At 48.0% G+C, this 20243-nt stretch overlaps 3 protein-coding genes across 4 annotated transcripts; all 3 read right to left on the minus strand.

Moving 5' to 3' along the window:
- Window positions 1-1967: 1967 nt before the first annotated feature.
- LOC112883287 (ATP-dependent RNA helicase DEAH12, chloroplastic-like) lies at window positions 1968-10097 on the minus strand. Its single transcript, XM_025948570.1, has 3 exons — window positions 9117-10097; window positions 4814-7943; window positions 1968-3319 (listed from the first exon to the last, which is right to left on the minus strand). The coding sequence occupies exons 1-3, from the start codon at window positions 9978-9980 to the stop codon at window positions 2109-2111; spliced, it is 5205 nt and encodes a 1734-aa protein (XP_025804355.1). The 5' UTR covers window positions 9981-10097; the 3' UTR covers window positions 1968-2108.
- Window positions 10098-13560: 3463 nt separating this feature from the next.
- LOC112883024 (cytochrome c oxidase subunit 6b-1-like) lies at window positions 13561-16322 on the minus strand. The gene is made up of 5 exons (XM_025948243.1): window positions 16144-16322; window positions 14599-14883; window positions 14446-14528; window positions 14288-14369; window positions 13561-13954 (listed from the first exon to the last, which is right to left on the minus strand). The coding sequence occupies exons 1-5, from the start codon at window positions 16177-16179 to the stop codon at window positions 13901-13903; spliced, it is 540 nt and encodes a 179-aa protein (XP_025804028.1). The 5' UTR covers window positions 16180-16322; the 3' UTR covers window positions 13561-13900.
- A 244-nt stretch (window positions 16323-16566) lies between these two features.
- On the minus strand, window positions 16567-20067 carry LOC112883023 (alcohol dehydrogenase-like 2). 2 transcript variants are annotated; one of them, XM_025948241.1, is made up of 10 exons: window positions 19766-20057; window positions 19550-19686; window positions 19239-19285; window positions 18712-19040; window positions 18196-18278; window positions 18047-18122; window positions 17884-17948; window positions 17246-17341; window positions 16964-17125; window positions 16567-16863 (listed from the first exon to the last, which is right to left on the minus strand). In XM_025948241.1, the coding sequence occupies exons 1-10, from the start codon at window positions 19800-19802 to the stop codon at window positions 16723-16725; spliced, it is 1173 nt and encodes a 390-aa protein (XP_025804026.1). In that variant the 5' UTR covers window positions 19803-20057; the 3' UTR covers window positions 16567-16722. The 2 variants fall into 2 exon arrangements, with proteins under 2 accessions (XP_025804026.1, XP_025804027.1); XM_025948242.1 differs by lacking the exons at window positions 16567-16863; window positions 16964-17125 and having other exon boundaries at window positions 17293-17428; window positions 19766-20067.
- Between the last annotated feature and the right edge of the window lie 176 nt (window positions 20068-20243).

Below are 20243 nucleotides of genomic sequence, written 5' to 3' on the forward strand. Positions count from 1 at the left end.
TCCAGTTTTGCTGTTGATCACAAAGACAGTTTGGCAGACACGCTTCGGCCCTCCACTGAGAGAAGTGAAGCATTGTTAATTTCCCGTAGCCGAAACACATCATACAAAACAACTACTCTGACATCGCTAAGAATGCAATTAAACATATTTCTCGAATTCTATATATTAGTCAGATACAGTCAAGTATTACCTTATCAGGTCTAACGACAAGCTTAAGCCTTCGTATATCATTGCAAATCCTTATTAGTAGCTTCAACACCACTGCTCCATAAACATGTAGTGTTGTGAGACATAGTTCCAAAACAGATATATTAGGAAACTGGAACATCTCTTGCAAGTTCTGCGCATGTGTGATTGTATGAAAATCACATGTCAAATGAAGCACTCCAAAGAAGTATAACATAAAAGAGTATCAGTATTTCAAAAGAATGGAAACGCACCGGTCTTCCTAAATCCAAACTTAGGACAAAGCCACGCTCCTCCGTCCCTAACTTCAGGTCATTCAGGTACCACATCCCAAAGTCAGGAAGCTGTACTTCAGGAGGGCCAAAGCACCTAGTAAACCTGCAATTCCACGAAAAAATCTCCACTGCAGGCGCCAAGAATGACATTCTGGAACCCAAAGGCACCTTGCCACTCATGGTGAATTTCTTCAGCACGGGTGCCACGATGTGAACACGTCGGAGCCGCTCGGCGATCACAAGAAGATCCTCGATGGTCGCCGAGTGGACTGTGATGCAGTCGAGATCCCGACAACCAATCAACTCTAGCACAGTAGCACGCGCAGGTGTGGGCATCGTGAGATCAGGGCACCTGTATCGAAGCAGCCGCCGGTGTTTGTGATGGAGAGCCTCTCCAGCGCCGGGAACTCACCGCCTAGCACCGGCGGTGTTAGATGGAGGTAGTTCACGTTGAGCCTGATCGATGTTGCGCGGGCAAAGGAAGGCACCTCGATTGCCGTTGGGTTCACCCAAAATATTGAGATGCTCAGCTCCACCGGGTCCAGACGAGCGGCGGCGCGGAGGAGCGAGGCGACGGCTTCGGCGCGGACAAGTTTGTCGAGGACATCGATGTCGAGGAGGGACAGATTTGGGTGGGCCACCTGGGCGAGGACGGCGTTGAGAGCGTCGTACGCGACGCCGCGGAAGGAGAGCTCGGGGAGGTGCCTCCAGAGGCCGCTCTTGCGCCACCGGCGGGAGAGCAAGCTGGTGCGGGCGGCGGCGCGGGTGCAGTGGAGGCGGGCGAGGATCTGGATGAGTACGTCGTCGCTGAGCCCGCTGATGCGGTCCACTCCGCCGCCATCCCCGCCGCGGCTGGCGTCGGCCTGATCGCGACTCCATAACACGACTGCTACTTCAGGATTTGTGCTGTTTGGCGGTAGGGAGAGCGGGAGGGAGAAGCTGAAGCGGTGCCGCCGCAGCCCGCACGACGATGCGAAACCAGCGAGATCGGCGGCGCGAGAGACGAGGGCTTGCAGTTGGGCTGGGCAACGTACGTAGCATGTGTCTAGGGCCGGCTTGATGGGTTAGGGCGTTTGGTTTAAAAAGATTGGGTGGGGACCGAGCGAGCCATCAGCCGTTCCAGGCCCACCCGAGACACGCACGGCTTGCGAGAGCGAAGCAGGCGCGCTGATGGCCGCCCCGGCAGCGCGCGCGCGTGCGTGCACCGTGCGTGGGCGAGATCTGGGCGGCGCGCGTGTCGGTGTGTGGGAGGAAGGTGGGCGGTGAGCATAAGGTCTCGAGATGCTTGCCCTGGCAGATAAACTTTCTTTCTATCCGAGTCAATTATTCCACAAAATATATATAATAAAGAATCACACTTTGCATATACTGCAAAAATATAAACATCCAGAGGACAAATTTCTATTACATGAGTGAAATCAAGGATGGCATCTTAAAAGGGTCACCATGTTACTAATGCTCTAGAATGCCCTGGATAAGATTTTAGTAAAAATGATAAAGTACCAATAATATTCGCGACACGGAAATAGATGGGGAACCATGGGGATCAGAAGATTATACATATACTAATTGGTGCAAGGAATCGACTTCCTATATATGATTATTCGTGCATATGTACAGATTTACATCAAGATTCTACATAAGTTGCTAATAGGATTGGTGCACAGACCTGAGATGGCTATAACACTCCTCACTGCTCTTGAAGTTCTCCAAGCATGCCCAACAGATGTGGCTACCACACCTACACTCAACATGGTTGCAACCTTCAGTTTTCTCAATTGTATATCCACAGGAAGGACAACTCTTCACGTTCTCCTTCCCTTTGCGCCATTCACGCAAAGTTGCATCCGGGTCTGCCTTGTATTCTTTGTATGCCTCACAAGATATGAAAGGATGGTACTGGAGATGGCACTTGGTACAGATCTCTACATAGCAAGACCCACAGACAAAAGGTTTGCCTTCTGCATCCGCAGGAGCTACTTGGTAAATGGACATGCAGTCAGGTGTGGAGCAGAAACGGTATAATCCTGGGCTAGATGCAACAAATGCATTCAAGGAAGCTCTAAACAGCTCATCAAGCTTGTCAGGCAGGAGAGACCTCAGATCTACAAGGAGGAGGAGCTTCTTGCACCCATTTTTAAGGCAACAAAGAGGGAAGCCATCTTGTGATTTCATGGCAGATTCACATTGATCCACCAAACAAGCCTTACAAAACAAGTGGCCACAGGATTCGAGCTTAAACGGATCTTCAAGCTCACAAAAGCAAATAGGACATGCATTCTCTGACAACAGTTGACCCAGAGAATTGTGGTCACTAGAGGTAATCAGTTCAGATATCATCTCTTCCACCCTTTGCTTGTCTTCCTTGCTGCCTCGAACATATAGCACATGTTGTCGTGTGTTTAACTGAAGCTCTGCAGAAGGTACCTCTTTCTTAAATCCTTCTAGATCAGCTCCAAATTTTTTTATTACTTCCTTCATCAAGTTTGGTGGGAGGTTCCGGCCACGAAGATGAACTTCATGAGGCTTCTTCTCATGGAGCTGTAGAAGTGCATGAACCAATTTTTCCTCAGCTGTTGCCACCTTGTCTGTGTGTCCAAAGACTTTAATGTTCAGACTTTGCCTGTCATAGTGAATGTAAGTACCAGTCTCTTTTTCAACTGATCTCAAATGTGCCAAACCATCACGCGACAAGAGTGATTGAACAGCGCTTAACGTCAGATCAGGGTGGTTTATGGTTTTGCCTTCCATCAAAAGCTCAAGAGGCCTTCTCAAATCTGCTATGGTCTTTGTTGCATTTGCAGTGAGTTTAACCCTGAAATTGCCATTTTCAGTCTTCTCTAAATTGTAAGACACACCTGCATGCAGAAACATCAATTGATTAAGACTTTAAACTAACCAGCATGTTCAACAACTATGCAGTCTCAAAGAAACAAACAACACAGTGGTGCACTAGGAGCTACTTAAGACGGCCAGCAATACGCTTAGATGTGTAAGGCTGTTTCTGTAATCTTTTATGGCTTATTTCACAGGACAGCTCACTTCACTTTATTGTTTATTACTGGATCTGCTAGCAAAATCTACAGTGGTTCTGAAAATGTCACTTCTGAACACAAGGAACACACCTCTGAAAGTTATATCAATAATACAGCCTAAAAAATAGTAGCATCATACATGTAGGATTACCTTACCTTCACTCATAATTACTTGCCATTTGAGCTCTTGAAGAAAAAAGTGTAACATATTTTTATGGTATGTTTACCTCTTAATTAAAATGCCCACATCTCCTTGGAAATGGCCAATCACAAACAATTGGCGGCTTACAGGGAGGACATTTATAGGCTTACAGCTATCAATACCTTAACAGAGTACTATACAATTATAACATAGAACAAGAGTATTTTTCTGTTGTATATGTTAGGTGTTTTGCCTCAATATAGGAGAGCTTGAAACCTGTATCATGTGCGTCAACGTCCAAAACAATAAACCTAAGGATTGCGATCTGACTCAGCATCATGAGTTCAGGACTCGAGTGCCTGGACCTAACCTGAGGACTCGCCTCCCCGCCACCTGGTGTTGTGTTATAGAACTTTGGTCAAAAGCTCCTTCTCTGCTCCGTCGACCCGAGATTTACTAACATTACACGTTCTTCTGACAGATAAATTGGATATTATTTGCTGATTAGAAGGCATTTTAAATTTTCATTGATTTTGCACCCAATGCATTAAAAAACACTTCTACATTGGGATAGGAGCAGATGACACTAAAAGTTTACCCTTTTCGAACAGATATAGTTCAAATAAAGAAAGCTAGCTAAATGCTCATTTGTGTAAGTATATCTACACTGAAGCCAAAATTTAGGTTTCTTAGCAAGTGAAGACATGAGGCATAAGAAGATAACTGGATACAGCCTAACATGGTCATCTCTTGAACCACTAAATAGACTCGATTTCAAATTCTTCCAGAAAAAAAAAGGACAGCAAAGCTAAGCAGCGAACAATAAAAAGTAGCTTTCTATGGAGAAATGGGAAGGAGAAAGGATTTCGGAACAGAATGAAAAGGAGATTAGAATAAAATGCTAGAAAGGATGGCTAACAGTTTGTGACTGGCTCATATAAACTGAAGAACAGGAAGAGCGGGGTATGGTTCCACCAACAGAAGATATGACTTCTGACAAAAGATGGAAGAGCAGGGTATGGTTCCACCAACAGAACATAAGGACCATTAAAGGAAGCTAATTTTTTTAACATACAAGAACATAGCATTAATGGAGGAAAGACAGAGTATGTTGCGACAAACAGAAAAGTAGGAAGATAGAAGCAAATTTTCTAACAGATGGATTGAAGCCATACCTTTTTGGCTTCTGAAGCTCTCGAGCAGAGAACCAACTGCCTGGCTGATAACATTGTAAATGCGTGTCGGACAGGAAACAGTACTATGAAAAACATGTTGGCATTGTATTATCTGCCAAGGAAGACAACAAGGAAGAACACTTCCTTGAAGATGGTCCAGTGCTGTTGCAGCCTCTCTATGCAGACTTCCATCAAAGGTTATGCTAGCTCTCATCATTGAGTCTCTCTCTTCTGGATTGAACACTTGCACACGGAAATTTTGTCCAGGAAAATTCTTGTTTGGCATGAATTGAGATATCTCTCTCATCAGTGCTTCTTCACATTCCGAAACAGAGGGGCCAGCTGTGGACGATCCTCTAAGCAGGCGGATATCAAGGATTGTCCTGGTTGTTGTACCACGAAAAGCATGATACAATTCTGGCTCTGTTACATGCAAAGGAACCCCTGTGACAAAGACACAGTTCTCATACTTCTTACTAACCTCACAATTGACGTACCTCCCACCAACTCCTAAGGCAAAGCAGTCCTTTACAACAAATTCAGCTTCCCCACTAGCACATGTCACAAGTGCATGTCCCCTACTTGGCTTACGTGGCCAAGATACTTTAGCTCTTACTGCAGGAAATGGTAACCCTGGATTCTTGTAAGAGCATACAGGAACCACTTTTAGCAAGGAACCATGAAATTCTATCCCATTCAATTTCGAAATAGCATCCTCAGCATTTTCTGGTTTTAGGAATGTAAACTTTCCCCACTTCATTTCATCTGAGGTTGCCTGAAAACTCCCGAATATATAAAATGTAGCTATACTAGGGACATGATCATCCACCAAACGAATAAGCTCCTTCTCATCTATATCCCAAGGATTCTGATGCAGAATCTCCACTGATAGATATCTCTTCCCAAGCTCCAAATGCTTAATTTCAGCACCTGAGCCAAATAGTGCAAGAACAGAGCAACTAGGTCTTCTCTCGTCACATTCATTCCTCAGCAACTTAGCTTCAAGTTCCAAAGCATCGTTAACAATGCAAAAGACCTTTTCCATATCATGTTGTTTAGCATATAATAAAACTTCATTGCCACTGAAGTCTATATCAACTGTTATTCGGTCATCTCTGCAGCCTTCCCTCAGCAGTGAGACAACTTTGTGCAGATTTTGGCCAGATTTTCCACAAAATCTTCTCAGTGATTTATTTCCAATCCCAGTAATCACTTTCCTCTGCAATTTATTCATCTCCAATTCTTTAATCAAAGACATGGGGTGAACTGTACACAAGGCATCATGATCAACAGCGGTTACACATACCAAATATTGATTAGGGACTGACAAGATTTCTGCAAATACCACCCATTCAGGCTTGCTGTCATAAATAAATAATGAGCATGAAGGGTGAAGCTGCACAGGTTGATCTGCTGAAATCACCTGATACCCAAATTTTTCATGTCCAGAAAACATAGCAAGATTGCCTCTAAGAGATGATAGAATAATCCTCTTTAGCGAAGCATCATGCAAAGTAGGCTCCTCAGGGTTCCAACGCCAGTAACTTGGAATAATAATGTTCAGCTCATGCTTTAGACAATTTTCAAGTTCAGATATAGTTTCCTGGCACCTCCTCAGGGTCTTGGCATTGATACTATTCTGCCAGCACCACACATTCTTGTTCTCACGCCCATCCTCCCACTTCTTATAAACAGCAAGTGAAGTGAAAAGGTCTCCATCAGGGTGACAGAATGGGACTTTCAGACGGTCAGCTTTATATTTCTCCTCATTAGTGCCCACTCTACAAAATATGCTACTAGAATTAGCCATAACAGCGGCTAGGACTACACCTTCTTTCTTCAGACCAGAACTGAAGCAATCAAGCATGATTTTCCCAAGCCTTGGTTCAATTCCTAATTTGACCAGGTGGTGTCCGATATCAGTTAGCTCAAACCCATTATATTTACATTCTATGGCACCTAGTTGCTCAAGATTATTCACAGCCATATTGATGGCCTCTGGATCTGGAGCATCAACAAACTCAAAATTTTGTACATCCCCAACACCCAAAGCAAGTATTCTCAGGACAGCGGTGCCAAGATGAACTTTACGGATTTCAGGTTCTTGATGCACTTCCATCATACTGAAGTCAGATTCTGAGTAAAGCCTGTAACATTTGCCTGCTCCAGTTCGACCAGCTCGGCCAGCACGTTGATTAGCAGAACTTTTAGAAATCCAATTGACTTTCAGTATATTGAGACCACTACTAGGAATAAATCTGCATTCCTTGGCCAGGCCACAATCAACAACATACTTCACATCTTTTATGGTCAATGATGTTTCAGCTATATTTGTGCAGAAGATAATCTTCCTCTTTCCAGGATAGCTTTTGAAGACAAGACTCTGTTCTACATGGGAAAGCTTTCCATGCATCGGAAGTACCACAGCATTTGGATCACTGAAGGATTCACAGGACCATTCTACTTCCAGTTGAGATGTCAAAAAAGCAAGTATAGCACCCTCTTCTTCATTCCTGTGGATGAAGCTAACCATTCTTACAACATCAGTAACATAGGAAGCAGTAGCACAAGCAACAGAAGAAATACTTGGCAAAGTATTCAAGGAAGCCTCTGCTGATATGCCTGGGACATACTTAATTTCAACTGGGAAACTTCGCCCTATAACATGAAATGTTTGACAGCCATAAAAGTACTCCGTAAGTCTGTCAGCATCAGCAGTGGCAGACATTATAATAAGTCGTAGATCCAGCCTATCAAGCAGCTTGTTCTTGATCATAGCTAACAGAAGATCAGTATTCAAGCTTCTTTCATGAGCTTCATCTACAACAATATATGAAATGTCATCCAGGCCCCTATCACTCATGCAGTGATGCAAAAGACAACTGTCTGTGGTGAATATAATCTTGGAGCCGAAACCTTGAGAATTTAACAAGGTTGAATATGACATCACAGAATTGTCCCCATAACAGCCATTACTTTCTTCATCTACTCTATGTGCTAAAGATATAGCAGCAATCTTTCGTGGTTGAGTACAAACGATGGAACTACCGGCAGCAAGACCTGAGTCTGCAAGAAACTGAACCAACTGTGTGCTCTTCCCAGAACCAGTTTCCCCTATCAAAATCATGACCTAAAGAAAATAGACATTAAATTTAGATCACAAAGAAATTTTCTTCTAGCTGACGTGCTATGCATATAAATTCAAATGGATGAATGAAAGTAAATAGCATAAATTGCTCACACACAAACATTGAACAAGCCAAACATCAAAAGTTTGATGCCTCATGCGCTTAACGGTCTGTACAAAGCATTTAGGATTACAGGCGCCTCTGGACGGTTACTATCCGACCGCCACGGTGGAGGGCAGCCCAATTGCTCCAGGCACTTATTAACAGAGTAGCCGCTCCACCTGGCAGTCGATGCTTTTGAGCAGTTATTGTGTGATCTGTGCAGTCGGACACTAGGTCCTTGCATGATTAACATTTCTAGCCTGAGGGCAACAACTAATGAATGGTAATTGGATTTAATTCATTCAAGCCTAACTGACCTCGAGAGCTCTCCTCTGTTCTATGAGCAATTGAGCATGATTGGTTCCGAACTAAACGCGTGAAAGGCCTGAGCAAAACTAAAAATGAGTCTATGGTTCTGAAGTATGAATGAAAAGCCAGAGGAGAACTCCAACACAGCAGCAGAATGTGAGTTTCTCCTGCTATGGTCTCTAAACAACACCCGGTACAATTGACTGATCAATCCCTTGAAAATTTCAGTCTCACCTAATCGACGAAGAAGCAGGGTGTGATGAGGACAAGAACAGTTCAGTAAAGAAAAGGCAGATGCTTGTGGTAATGTGGTTAATATTGGAGGCGAAAGGCGCTTAAAATGGCTCTTAGGTTTTTCAATATTTCTAAACGTCTGTAAATAGGTGTTCCATTGTAGGTTGAAACTCTTATGTCAATGCCTGTTGATATTCTCTCAAGCGCCTCCCTGTTGTACATGCCCTAATAAACTTTCTTCTAATACTCATCATAAAGCGCAAGCAAGAGTGTTCTGTCAGTATGCATCAAAATCCGAAACTGACGACACAAATCAGTTTGTTTAGGATGCTGGACAACCCATCTAAACAAAGACGAACATCTAGGTACTGCATCATTGTATTTTGAAAATGCAGCCACAACCAAACACCAAACACGACACTTATCCAGAGTTCTAAGCATACTAAGCACAAACCTTCAAATAATTCACATGGCATTGCATTTCCCTCGAAATTAAAATCACTTAGTGAATTCCAATAATCCATCGTTACCTGGTTAGTGAAAATGTGATTGAGAATTCTCCTGCGGTAGGCATAGATCGGCAGGCCCTCCTTGAGCCTCCGGCACTCCCGCAGCATTATCTTGTGCACCCTCGCAAAGTCCACTTCCACACCTTGCACAGCCCCAAAAACGTCCACCCCCTCCTCGTCGTCATCTGCCTCACGCAGCATTGCGCGCCGTATCGACCTCATTGCCGCCTGATACTCCGCAATTTTGGCGTCCACCAATTCCTTCTCAGCCTGGAGTGTCTTCATCTCGAGATTGAGCTGATCAAAGTCGCGGAAGCGATTCGGCGAGCCCAGGCGGCCCTTCACAGCCTTGATGGACGCCGCGAGTTCAGCAGACCGGGCGGCCGAGAGGGCCGAGAGGTCCGAATCGAGGAGGCGGGAGGCGTGGGCCGCGAAGAGTGAGGCAATTAGCGGGGAGGCGTGGGCTGCGAGGGCGGGGTCCCGGAGTTCCACGGTGAGGAGGTGATGCCCCTCGAGGCGGTGCGCCCAGAGCTCGCGCGCGGCGGCCGCGGCGTCGGGGAGGGAGCGGAAGACGAGGCGCGCGGCGACGCGGCCTGAGGAGTTGACGGAGAGGCTGGCCGGGGACGGGGACGGGGACGGGAGGCCCCCGACGAGGGCCTCCACCTCAGTTGCGGTTGGCGCGGAGTAATCGGGACCCGTGCGGAGGATGAACACGGCGAGCTGCGGCGGGGGAGGGGAGGGCTGCGCGGGGCGGTAGCGTTGGTGCTGGGGCTGGTACTGGTGTTGGTTGTGGTAGTGGTGGTCGCGGTAGTCGAGATGGCGGTGCGGAGGAGGCGGGGCCCAGTCCGGCGGGCGGAAGGGACGGCGGTCCTGAGATCGGCGCATGGCTGCGGTGGCGACGGCGAGGGCGGTGGCGTGGGTTCCAAGGGTTTGGGGGAGGTTTTGGAGAGGCGGGGAGGGGGACGGCGATTGGAGTCGAGGGGAGGAGGCAAAGGTGGGAGACGAGTAGAGTCCGATCTTCGACTCAAAGCGGGGCCTTGATCGTGGACGTTTGATTTGTGTGGCGTTTTTATTTCCCATGATCAACGCGGTTTTTAAAGACCACAGCGTCCGGAAACATAATTCGATACTATTGACTTTTGTATAAATTGTTTAAATATTTGTCTTATTCAAAAAGTAAGTGCAGATAAAAAATAAAGTGTACTTAAAATATATTATAAATGATAAAAGCAATGAGTGATATTTACCTAGTTTTTTTTAATGAGATGAATATAAGTTAATGGTGATTATCATTTTAGAATGCAGTGAATGTTATACTTCTGATTCGCATTATTCGCGTGCACAAATTTTACTGACATATGACAAATTTAAAGATATTACACTGTTATTTTTCACCTACCCGATCAGTCAATATCTACGGCAACCTAAAACTGCATGTCTTCTCCGCTTCTCATCCTCTTGCTCTAGAAGCATAGGACAAAATCGTGCCTTTTGAAACACATGCACACAACTCTACTGGTCTTCGATTACTCAGTACTAATATCCGTTTGGATCTCACCAAACTAACAGCTGCTAAATATTAGCTAAGGATCTATTTGAATCCCAGCTAATAGATGAATTAGTGTCTTACTTACCATCCAACTAAAAAGCTAAAAATTAGTTGTTAGATGGTTGCACCCAGCTAACACAACTAATAGTTAGCTATTGGGATTTAAATAGGGTCTAAGAATTGCAATACATAATATTTCGTACAACTATTTAGACACTTTAACCAGGATCGGATCAAGATGTGAAACTTTAACTGCCAGCATTTTTTAAAGTAATGAGTTTGATAACATAATAAATCGTATTCGTTGATTTATTGTAATGAGAAATTTTATATCTCATACCTACAGGATAAAATATAGAGGTCAAAGTAAAAACACGAAGATAGAAAAAGGTGTCAAGTATTTACAACCGTACGGAGGATGATCTCATTAAAGCCATGATAGGATAATTCTATATATAGTAATATCATGTAAGTATATAATCATGATATCAAGTATATATAGGATCAAAACTAGAATCATGATCTTTAGAACAACCTTTATCCTACTCATATTCCTTTCCAAATTTGAATTTAGGTTATAAACTTAACTAGTCATATTCTTCCCTTTACTACTTATTTTCTACATTTTCTAAGTAATCTGTCCCGTTTCTCCTGAACTCGGCTCTTGTGCTGCTCAACAGTGCGAGGTGGAAAAGGATGAGGAGGAAGAAAAGGATGCTGTGCTCACAGCTCACTGAAAAAGTACAGCGTCAAGTCTATGCCTGCTGGATTTCTGTATACTTCCAACTGTTGGCATTTGGCAACACCTCCACCCACTAACGACCAGTCACACCACACTAGTGGTAGCCGGGGGCCTTTTTGCCGTTCCAGTGTAAACACATTATTGTGCGCCGGAGAGAGCAAAGGCACCACCAATTGCGCAGCAGGAGCTTGTCATGTCACCGCGGGGCTGTCCTACGCACCCAATGCCACTTTGTGGGGCCGGCCCCGGGTCACTCGCCTACTCGCGTGAACGGGGTTCACCGATCCTCGCCAAGACGCCAGGGCAGTGGCCGGCTGGCCGGCCAGTGTCATGGTGTCGCAGTGTCGCAGTGGAAGCCTGACCAGCATGTGCTGCATCCTGCACCTCCCTGTGTTCACTCGTTCAGGTAAAACTGAGCGATCGGGCTGCCTGGCACAGTATCCTTGCTTCCTCGCGACTGCAACTGAGTGATGGCAACGGCAGTGGCACCACGGGAGGAAGGACCTGTTTGGTGATCAAGCGCAATGTGCAACGGCTACAATCAGAATTGGAGCCATTTCACAAGGAAGTCGTTCCACTTCAGCTCCACCTGAAAGTGGTGGTGGAAAGCCTTCACAGGTCACACGGTCATGCCCCTGTTGTCTACGATGGATGATGGATGGATCACGGCCTGTGGTCCGGTGGTGCCGTGGTGGCGTTTGGAATAGGCAAATTTGTTTCGTTCCTTTGCTGCTCCGGTGGCGAGAAAGGCAAATGAGCTGAAGGCAGCCCGGCACCAGGTCGCCATCAGTCCATCACCCAACTGCAGCGCCCACTGGAACTCCGACCGACGCATCATCATCAGGTCACGCGATCGGCCCCGGATCGCTCACGTGCGTACGCCCGTGAACCTGCGGCGACGACTGCCTCGGGGACCGTCCAGCGAGCCTCGCCGACGCGGAGGCAGCCAGCCTGCCCAGCAAGCCACACTGATGGCTGTGCACACACGCAGCAGTGTCGCCATAGTGGAAGGCTGACCACCAGCACAGCACGTACTGGCTCTTGGAACTTGGCAGACAAGGCATCTACGAGAGCTGTGCGTATGGCTTCGCCGGCCGATGTGCGATGGGCCGTGGGCACCTGGGCATGGACTGAGGGTCCGTTTGGATCAAAGGAAAATCAAAGGATTTTTGTAGAAATACAATGCATAGGAAAGAAAACACGCTGCTACGTTTGGAACGGAGAAAACCGGCGATCCGTTCCGCAGGAAAGGAAACTAAGGGTGTGCATTTTACATGAATCAAAAAATTCACTCCGAGTTAAAGGAAAGAAAGGTTCGCTCTTTCTCCGTCTCTGTCTCTCACGTTCTCTCTCCGTCTGGTTTCCTGCAATCCAAACAACAACAATTCTAGTTTTCTGTATTTTGAATTCCTGTGGTTTTCTCATCTTCTTGATTACTACGTTTTGCTCATTCCTATATTTTTTCCTATTCCTATATTTTTCATTCTGTTCCAAACGGCGTCCGAGACGGAAGGGTGAATTTCTGTGGTTTTCTCATCTTCTTGATTCCTACGTTTTGCTCGTTCCTATATTTTTTCCTATTCCTATATTTTTCACTCTGTTCCAAACGACGTCCGAGACGGAAGGGTGAGTAGGCGGCAAGAAACTGGCCGGAACGTGCAGAGCCGCAGAGGCGCGGCGCCTCGTCCCGAGCGCATGCTGTCGGGGTGTCGCCGCCGGGCGGCCGGGGCCCGGGCTCCTCGCAATTCCAGGCGCTTCCCGGAACGCCACCAGGCGGTGCGCGCGTGCCGAGACCTGGCGCCTGGCACAGGTCGCGGCAGAGGCCTCGGCCGAAGCCGACCGAAGGTATCGGCATCGGCCCGGCCGATCTGGCGGCCCATCCAGCTACAGCTTCTGGCAGAACTGGGACAGGACACAGCTACGGGCCTTCAAAGATCTGCGAATTGGAACAGGAGAAAAGGCAACTGGCCTGTGGCCTCGAGGTCAAAGAGCTGCCTGCATTGCGCAGGCCGTTTCATCAGCAAATTTACGATGGCAGTACAGCAGCATGCAATGAGCCAGTGCCAGCAGCAATTTCCCTCCCCTCTTGTGTGACATAAACGTGCAATATCTCAAACTTTCGCCTCCTTCAACGCTCTTCCTCTGCTCTCTTAATTGAAAACGTGCAGATCACCTTATGGAAAAAATGAGATGCTAATCGCAGCAGTTTGAAAGATTACACTGCAGGAACTAGCTCTGTGGCATTTATTCCATATTTCTACATCCGTCCCTCTGCAACAAGCGAGTGAACAAGATAATCTGGAACAGCTCTTGGTGGTACACGTACATCAAAGTTGGGGGACCGTGACGATCCAATGAACGTTCAGGAAGGAATTCAAAAGCGATTCCTTGCACATCAAACCAACACTTTATTTGTCAAGAGTCTCCCGAAAGGAAAGGTAGTCTCTTGTGGTTATCGACGAAGGTAGGGTGCGAGAACAAGCATGGCTATGGCTTTCTCGCCGCTGAGCGGCATTACAAGGGTCCAGGGAATGTGCCATTTTCACGTTGCTCGTTCCAACGCTCGATCTGCAAAACATCACAGCGGTGTCATCAAATTGAGCAAGAAACAGTAGCACAAGTGAGAATAGCCAGTTTTGTTGCAGCGAAAAAAAATCAGTACAACATATGCTGAAGAACAAGGATCAATAATGTTCGATAAAGGCCACCAACCCCCAAAAGTTAACCACAAAGGCAGCAGCAAAAATAACCAAACCTAAAGTCTAAACAAGCATTATATGGCTAGTAGGTAGATCAGTCCAGCTTAGGTCCATATGCATTGAAAATCACCACCTCACTGTCACAGAATAAACTGAAGAAACAACACCAATAGAAAATAGTGACCAGAGCAAGAATGCATACCCATTCACTTGGGCAGAGTGACCTGTAGTACTTAGCAAACTTTTCACACTCAGGAGCACCCTCCCCTTTTGCAGCTACACATCTGTTACGAAATTATAGTCAGTTACAATCAACGCGAAAGAACCCCAAATGATTTCTGAAATAGTGTGTGGTCATACCTATGATATTCAATATAGCGTGTGAAGCAATGTCTTGTTTGATTTGTTGTTGGGAAACGAAAATCTGCTGGAGCTGTCTCGATCTGCATTTTATAGATATTCAATAGCAATTTATAGAACGCAACTATTCATAGCTAGTTGGTAATATCCTACCTTAATTTCTGGTTTTTCATCAGCTGTTTCCTCAGCGGCATCACCGCTTTCTTCAGCAGCCTCACCGCTATCTTCAGCAGCAGGTCTTTCCTGGTCAGCTTCTGGCTTCTCAGAGGGTTCCTTCACCTCTGGAGTTTCACTTGTTTCTTCAACAGCAACGGTAGCCTCATTAGCTGCTGGGGGTTCAGCACTTCTCTCAGGGACAACTTCAGCCACAGTGCTAGCAGCAGATTTCTCTTCAGATGGATTTTGCAATTGGACCTCCTGGGGTGGGAGTGAATACTCCTGCACATAAGGTGGAGTTTAACAATGGTTGTGATCAAGGAAGATGAATTTCAGAAGGAACAACATGCAACACAGAATTTAATTGGGTTAAGAATACATGTATCACCCCCAAAAGGCATCCAGCCTTCAGGATAAGAACTTCCTAGGCTCAATTTAGCAATAAGACATTCGAAGAGCATTCTATGATTCTAGTTCTCACCTAGGGCTGGAAAAAAAGCTCGCGGCTCGAAGCTCGGCTCGGGCTCGGAGCGGCTCGGCTCGGCTCGGAGCGGCTCGCGAGCCTGGAACGAGCCGAACCGAGCCTCTTTTCTGGGCTCGCAAAAACGCCGAGCCGAGCCGAGCCGGCTCGCTCCGGCTCGCGAGCTGAGGCCAAACCTCCAAGTGCCCAACCCAGCGGCCAGCCCAAAAGGTCAAAGCCCATTAGGCATTAGCTAAACACCTAAACCCTAACTTCCCTTCCCATTTCCCAATCTGTGATGCAATAAAAGTTGTTAAACACTTTATGCATTTTTTTTTCTTGCTGTTAAACACTTGATGTCTTGATCCGTGAATCTGTGATGCAATAAAAGTTGTGGCTCGCGAGCTGGCTCGAGCCGGCTCGCGAGCCGATAACGAGCCGAGCCGAGCCTCTTCCATCAACTCGTGAAATTACCGAGCCGAGCCTGGCTCGGCTCGGCTCGTTTCCAGCCCTATTCTCACCTCAATGTGCAAATGATCAACAGATACAATAGAAACATGAAATATGCTTCAAACAAAATTTTGTAACATGCGTCCTCTCAAGTTCAGTTTTGCTTGCAAGTGCTACATAATTAAGAGTAAACAGAACTGTTTTACATGCCGAATGCTTCTGACAGAATGATACCACTAGTCATGACTCATGACCACCCTTTCCATAAGACAGGGGAACATATGCTTGTGGGGTTATGATTAGAGAAACTATGTCATGGAAGCTGCAGAACTAGTAGAAATGATGACTCCCAGTTCATTTTACTGCATTTTATGCTGAAACACTGCTCGAAGTCAAAAATACCGTCGCACCAACTCTGAAGCCTAATCAGCTAACTACAAAATCAACACCTAAACCTTCCGGCACAAAACCTATCTCCAATTCATCCGACTAGTACCCGATCCACGAGCCGACTGTGGATTCGGGTGCGCCGCCGGGCGGCGAGGAGACCCGTAATAAATCGAAACCACCGCGACAAGCTGTATCTAACGACAGAGCAAGCTGGAGAATGGAGAGGATACGGCTTTTCCTACCTCCGCGAGCGACGGAGCCTTGCCTTCCGCAGCCATGGTGGCGCCCTGCGCTGAGAGAGCTTCTGGAAGCCCGGCGGCTGCTGCGAGCTCGTGGGTGGAAGAAACGACGCGAGTGGAGCGGACGGGGTGGGTGGGCGTCGTCGAGAAGGCAAACGAGGACACCCGGCGGCCGGTGGTTCCTGCCACGACCACGAGAGAAGTCGAGAAGAGTAGTTCGGTTGGGACCGATGGGTTGGGCTACTGGTCTGCGCTAAAAATAAAATGGAGGCCCAATGTCTTTAACGTTCAACAGTTTGGGCTTGATTTGATATCTTTCAGCGTTCTGCTATTTTTCCACATTTCTTCCTCTCAAAAAAAAAAACTCTGCGACTTTTGGCCTTGCTAGTTGCTCTCCTCGGACCAGTCACTTGGACAAACTTACAGTTACAGCAACACTATTTAATTGTTTTTTTAGGGGGTAACACTATTAATTGTGCAATACAAGTGCCGGTACATTCATGATGCACAGCAGAACGAGCATCACTTCATCTCATGTTGGACTATCCATGCCATGCGTGCGCGAGCGCGGCGGCGGCGGCGTCACGCGCCGGCCTTCTTCTGCTCGGCGCCGTCCATCCAGATGATGCAGCGGAGGCACTTCCCCTGCGCGAGCAGGTCGAACGCGCGGTTGATGTCGTCGAAGCCCATCCGGTGCGTCACGAACTCGTCCAGCTCCAGCTCCTGGGAAAAAGGTTAGTAGCATGAGAAGAACAAAACGCATGATGCTGATCCGATCGACTCCAGCCATGGAAGGAAAATCGTGTGTCTGATGATCGGCCACCTTGTCCAGGCACTTCTGTGCCAGCACGGGAATGTCGTCCTTGGGCTTGATCCCGCCGAGGAGCGCGCCGGTGACCGACCGCCCCCGCTTGATGGCGGACGACGAGATGCTGACGGGCGCCGCCGCGGTGTCCGTGCCCAGGATGATCGTCTTTCCCCAACCCTGCACCCATCGTGCCGGATTGTCAGTCAGTGAGAGCGTGCGAAACAAACCAGACATGGTTAGTTGATCACTTGGCGAGTAACAGATGTACGCTACTCTGCACGAGCCGTTCGAGCGTACCGTCCGAGAGCTCTCGAATGCTTCCGCCATGACTGAAGTCGAGCCGATGCACTCGAAGGAGTAGTCGACGCCGCCACCGGTCATCTCCTTGATCACCTGGATGGAGATCGGCAACGAGCACGACAATTAACCGAATGCACCTCGATGGCTTGAGCAGGAACGGCATGAATTGTTTCGTTATCACTGTTGGAGATAGATAGAGTTGCGTCAGGCAAAACTCCGGGGAAGCGCGCGAGTAGAGCTCGCGACGTCAGACACTGTGCTTCTTCCTCACGGAGCTCTGGCGGCCGGACTTCGGGAGGGTGGGGTTGCCCGGGGAGCGGTGGTCACCGGTGGCCTTATAAGAGGGGGGAGAGGGTGGAAGGGAAGACCGGCGGCAGTGGCTCGTTGCGGGCGGCGGCGGTCGGCAGCGGGGACGCAACCGGCCGGGGGCGGCGGCTTGACTGGTGGGCCAGGGACCAGGCGGGAAAGCTTAGGTTGAAGGTGATTAGCGGCAGGGGAAGACGGGGGAGCAGGGATGAAAATTAACTGTGATAGAACCGGCGCAAATCGTTGAATGCGATGAATAGACGCTCCCAAACTCTTGCCAGTTCCGTTTAAAAAAAAGTTGCATTCCATGCGTCGGTTCAGATTCAGACCTGGCTGACAGTCTTCTCCCCGATATCATTTGGGTTGATGAAGTCGGTGACCCCCAACCTCTTTCCTGCAAAGGAAGGAGAACACAACAGTGTGGGCCACTGTTCTAAGATCTGGCGTTCTTGGAGGAACCGAGAACGCAAGGGCAATTGTCGAGTGGCATACCGATCTCGAACTTGTCCGGATTCAAGTCGACCCCGATGATCCTCTTGGCGCCACGCATCTTGGACCCTTGTGCTACCTGCAGTTCGTTCAGGGATCGCCGTCATGAACAGGGGTGAGCTGGTGTTAGCTGGAGATTTGCTGGTCGATACAGCTAGCCCCACGGTGCCCATTCCGAAGACAGCCACGGTCGAGCCGGGCTCTACCGCCGCCACCTTCCAAGCCGCACCAACCCCTGCATCGAAGCATCGGCATCAGCACGATTTTTCTAGATTAAAAGGTGCGTTCGTTTTCTAGACTGTAAAGTACAGAGGTATTACATCAAAGAGAATGTTATCATTTAGAAATATTAACTAATTCGCGAGACGAATCTAATGAGGTATATTAGTCCATGATTAGCGGATGATTACTGTAGCATCACTGTAGGAAATTATGAATTAATTAGGCTCATTAAATTTGTCTCGCAAATTAGCACCCATCTGTGAAAAAAATTATAAACAAATTTTATTTAATACTTCCAAATAGCAAGATTCTCTTTGATGTAAGGGTCTAAACTTTAGAGAAAAAACGAACACACACTGAGAGCGCATCAGCACGAGTTGCAGGAGGCAGCACGGCAAGTGCGTGCTATCCAATCGTCGCAGCTGGCCGAAAAGAGAGCGGCGTACCGGTGGACACGCCGCAGCTGAGCAGGCACGCCTTCTCCGGCGGGAGGGCGCTGCCGCCGAGCCTGACGACGTGCGCGACGTCGACGACGGTGTACTCGGCGAAGCTGGAGACGGACAGGAAGCCGTGGACGGGCTCGCCGGTGGCGGCGAGCGAGAAGCGCGTGGTGCCGTCGCGCGGCATGAGGCCGGGCCGGTACGACAGCGCGGAGCAGATGTTGCTGCGGGGGGAGAGGCAGTCGGCGCACTCGCTGCACTGCGGCAGGAACACAGGCACCACCGTGTCGCCCGGGGCCACCTCCTCCACATGGTCCCCGACGCTCTCCACCACGCTGGGAATTTGGGAAACGAATCGACGGCGAAAGTTGCCGTGCCAACCAACAGTTCAGTTGACTTTTGTGTGAGGCCTTGCGATTGGGGGCCAAGGCCAAAGCAGTGCCGCATCCACCGGCAATGGCAATCAGGCAAAACTTTGAAAGTGCCTTTGTGGCTGTCTTGATGGGAAGTGTTCAAAAGGATAGTCGTCTTACCCGACTGCTTCATGCCCCAGGATGGACGGATACATGGCCGGAAAATCCTGCAAAAAATGAAGAAAAAACAGTGTGCGTGGCTTACAAAATTGAGATTTGAGAAAATACATTGAGCATCAGCAAGAGTGATTTCAACTTTTCAAGGCTATAGCGATGTAACTTAAGCGTTGACTGTTTGTATCTCTGTTCTTTTCTAATTTTACAGCCTAGAGCAGAGAGCTACCAGTAGCGCAGGATCGAGATGCGAGATGAAGTCCAACTGTCCAAGAGGGAACCAACCGATGGCCGGCGTGGATTGTATGCATCCGTACCTTCATGCGCCAGAAGGTGAGGTCCGTGTGGCAGAGCGAGGTGCAGACGATCTTGACGCGGACCTCGTGCGCCCGCGGCGGCGCCACCTCCACCTCCACCATCTCCAGCGGCTGCCCCGGCGCCTTGCTCACCGCCGCTGCGTGACGATCGCGTGGCGCTGCTCATGCTTGGAGCTTGGAAGAGCAGGGGATGGGGATGGAGGCAGGTGTGCGTACCTCTGCATCTGATTGGCTTAGCGGTGCTCTGCTCCATCGTCGCGGCCTCGCAGACGCAATTCACGGCTCTGTCCTGCCCGCTCGGGGTGCGTCTGCTTGGTGTCGGCTATATATACTGCTGCTGCTGGGGTTGGAGTTGGACAGCTGCTGCGAAGTGCGAACTAGCCAAACAATCATGTTAAAAATCATGTGAATGATGAGCATGAGCAGTTGAGCAGACAGACATTTTTTTTAAAAAAAAAACAAAGAAGATCAGTGCCTCTTCTGCTAGCATATGCATATGATCCAGTGTGCCACGTTGCCACTGGTATCGCCTAGCCTTTTCTTTTGGATAAAGCTATACAACACTGGTGTGTTTTAAATGGTTCTGACACCTGAATTTGCAACCGTCCGTTTTTGCTGTTGAAGCACGGATCTGTCTGGCTGCGGTTGCAGTGGGGTTTGGATTGTTTTGATGTGGACCCCAGCTGTCACTGTG

Source organism: Panicum hallii, chromosome 2 (genome assembly GCF_002211085.1).
Source record: "Panicum hallii strain FIL2 chromosome 2, PHallii_v3.1, whole genome shotgun sequence".
Classification (NCBI taxonomy): Eukaryota; Viridiplantae; Streptophyta; class Magnoliopsida; order Poales; family Poaceae; genus Panicum; species Panicum hallii.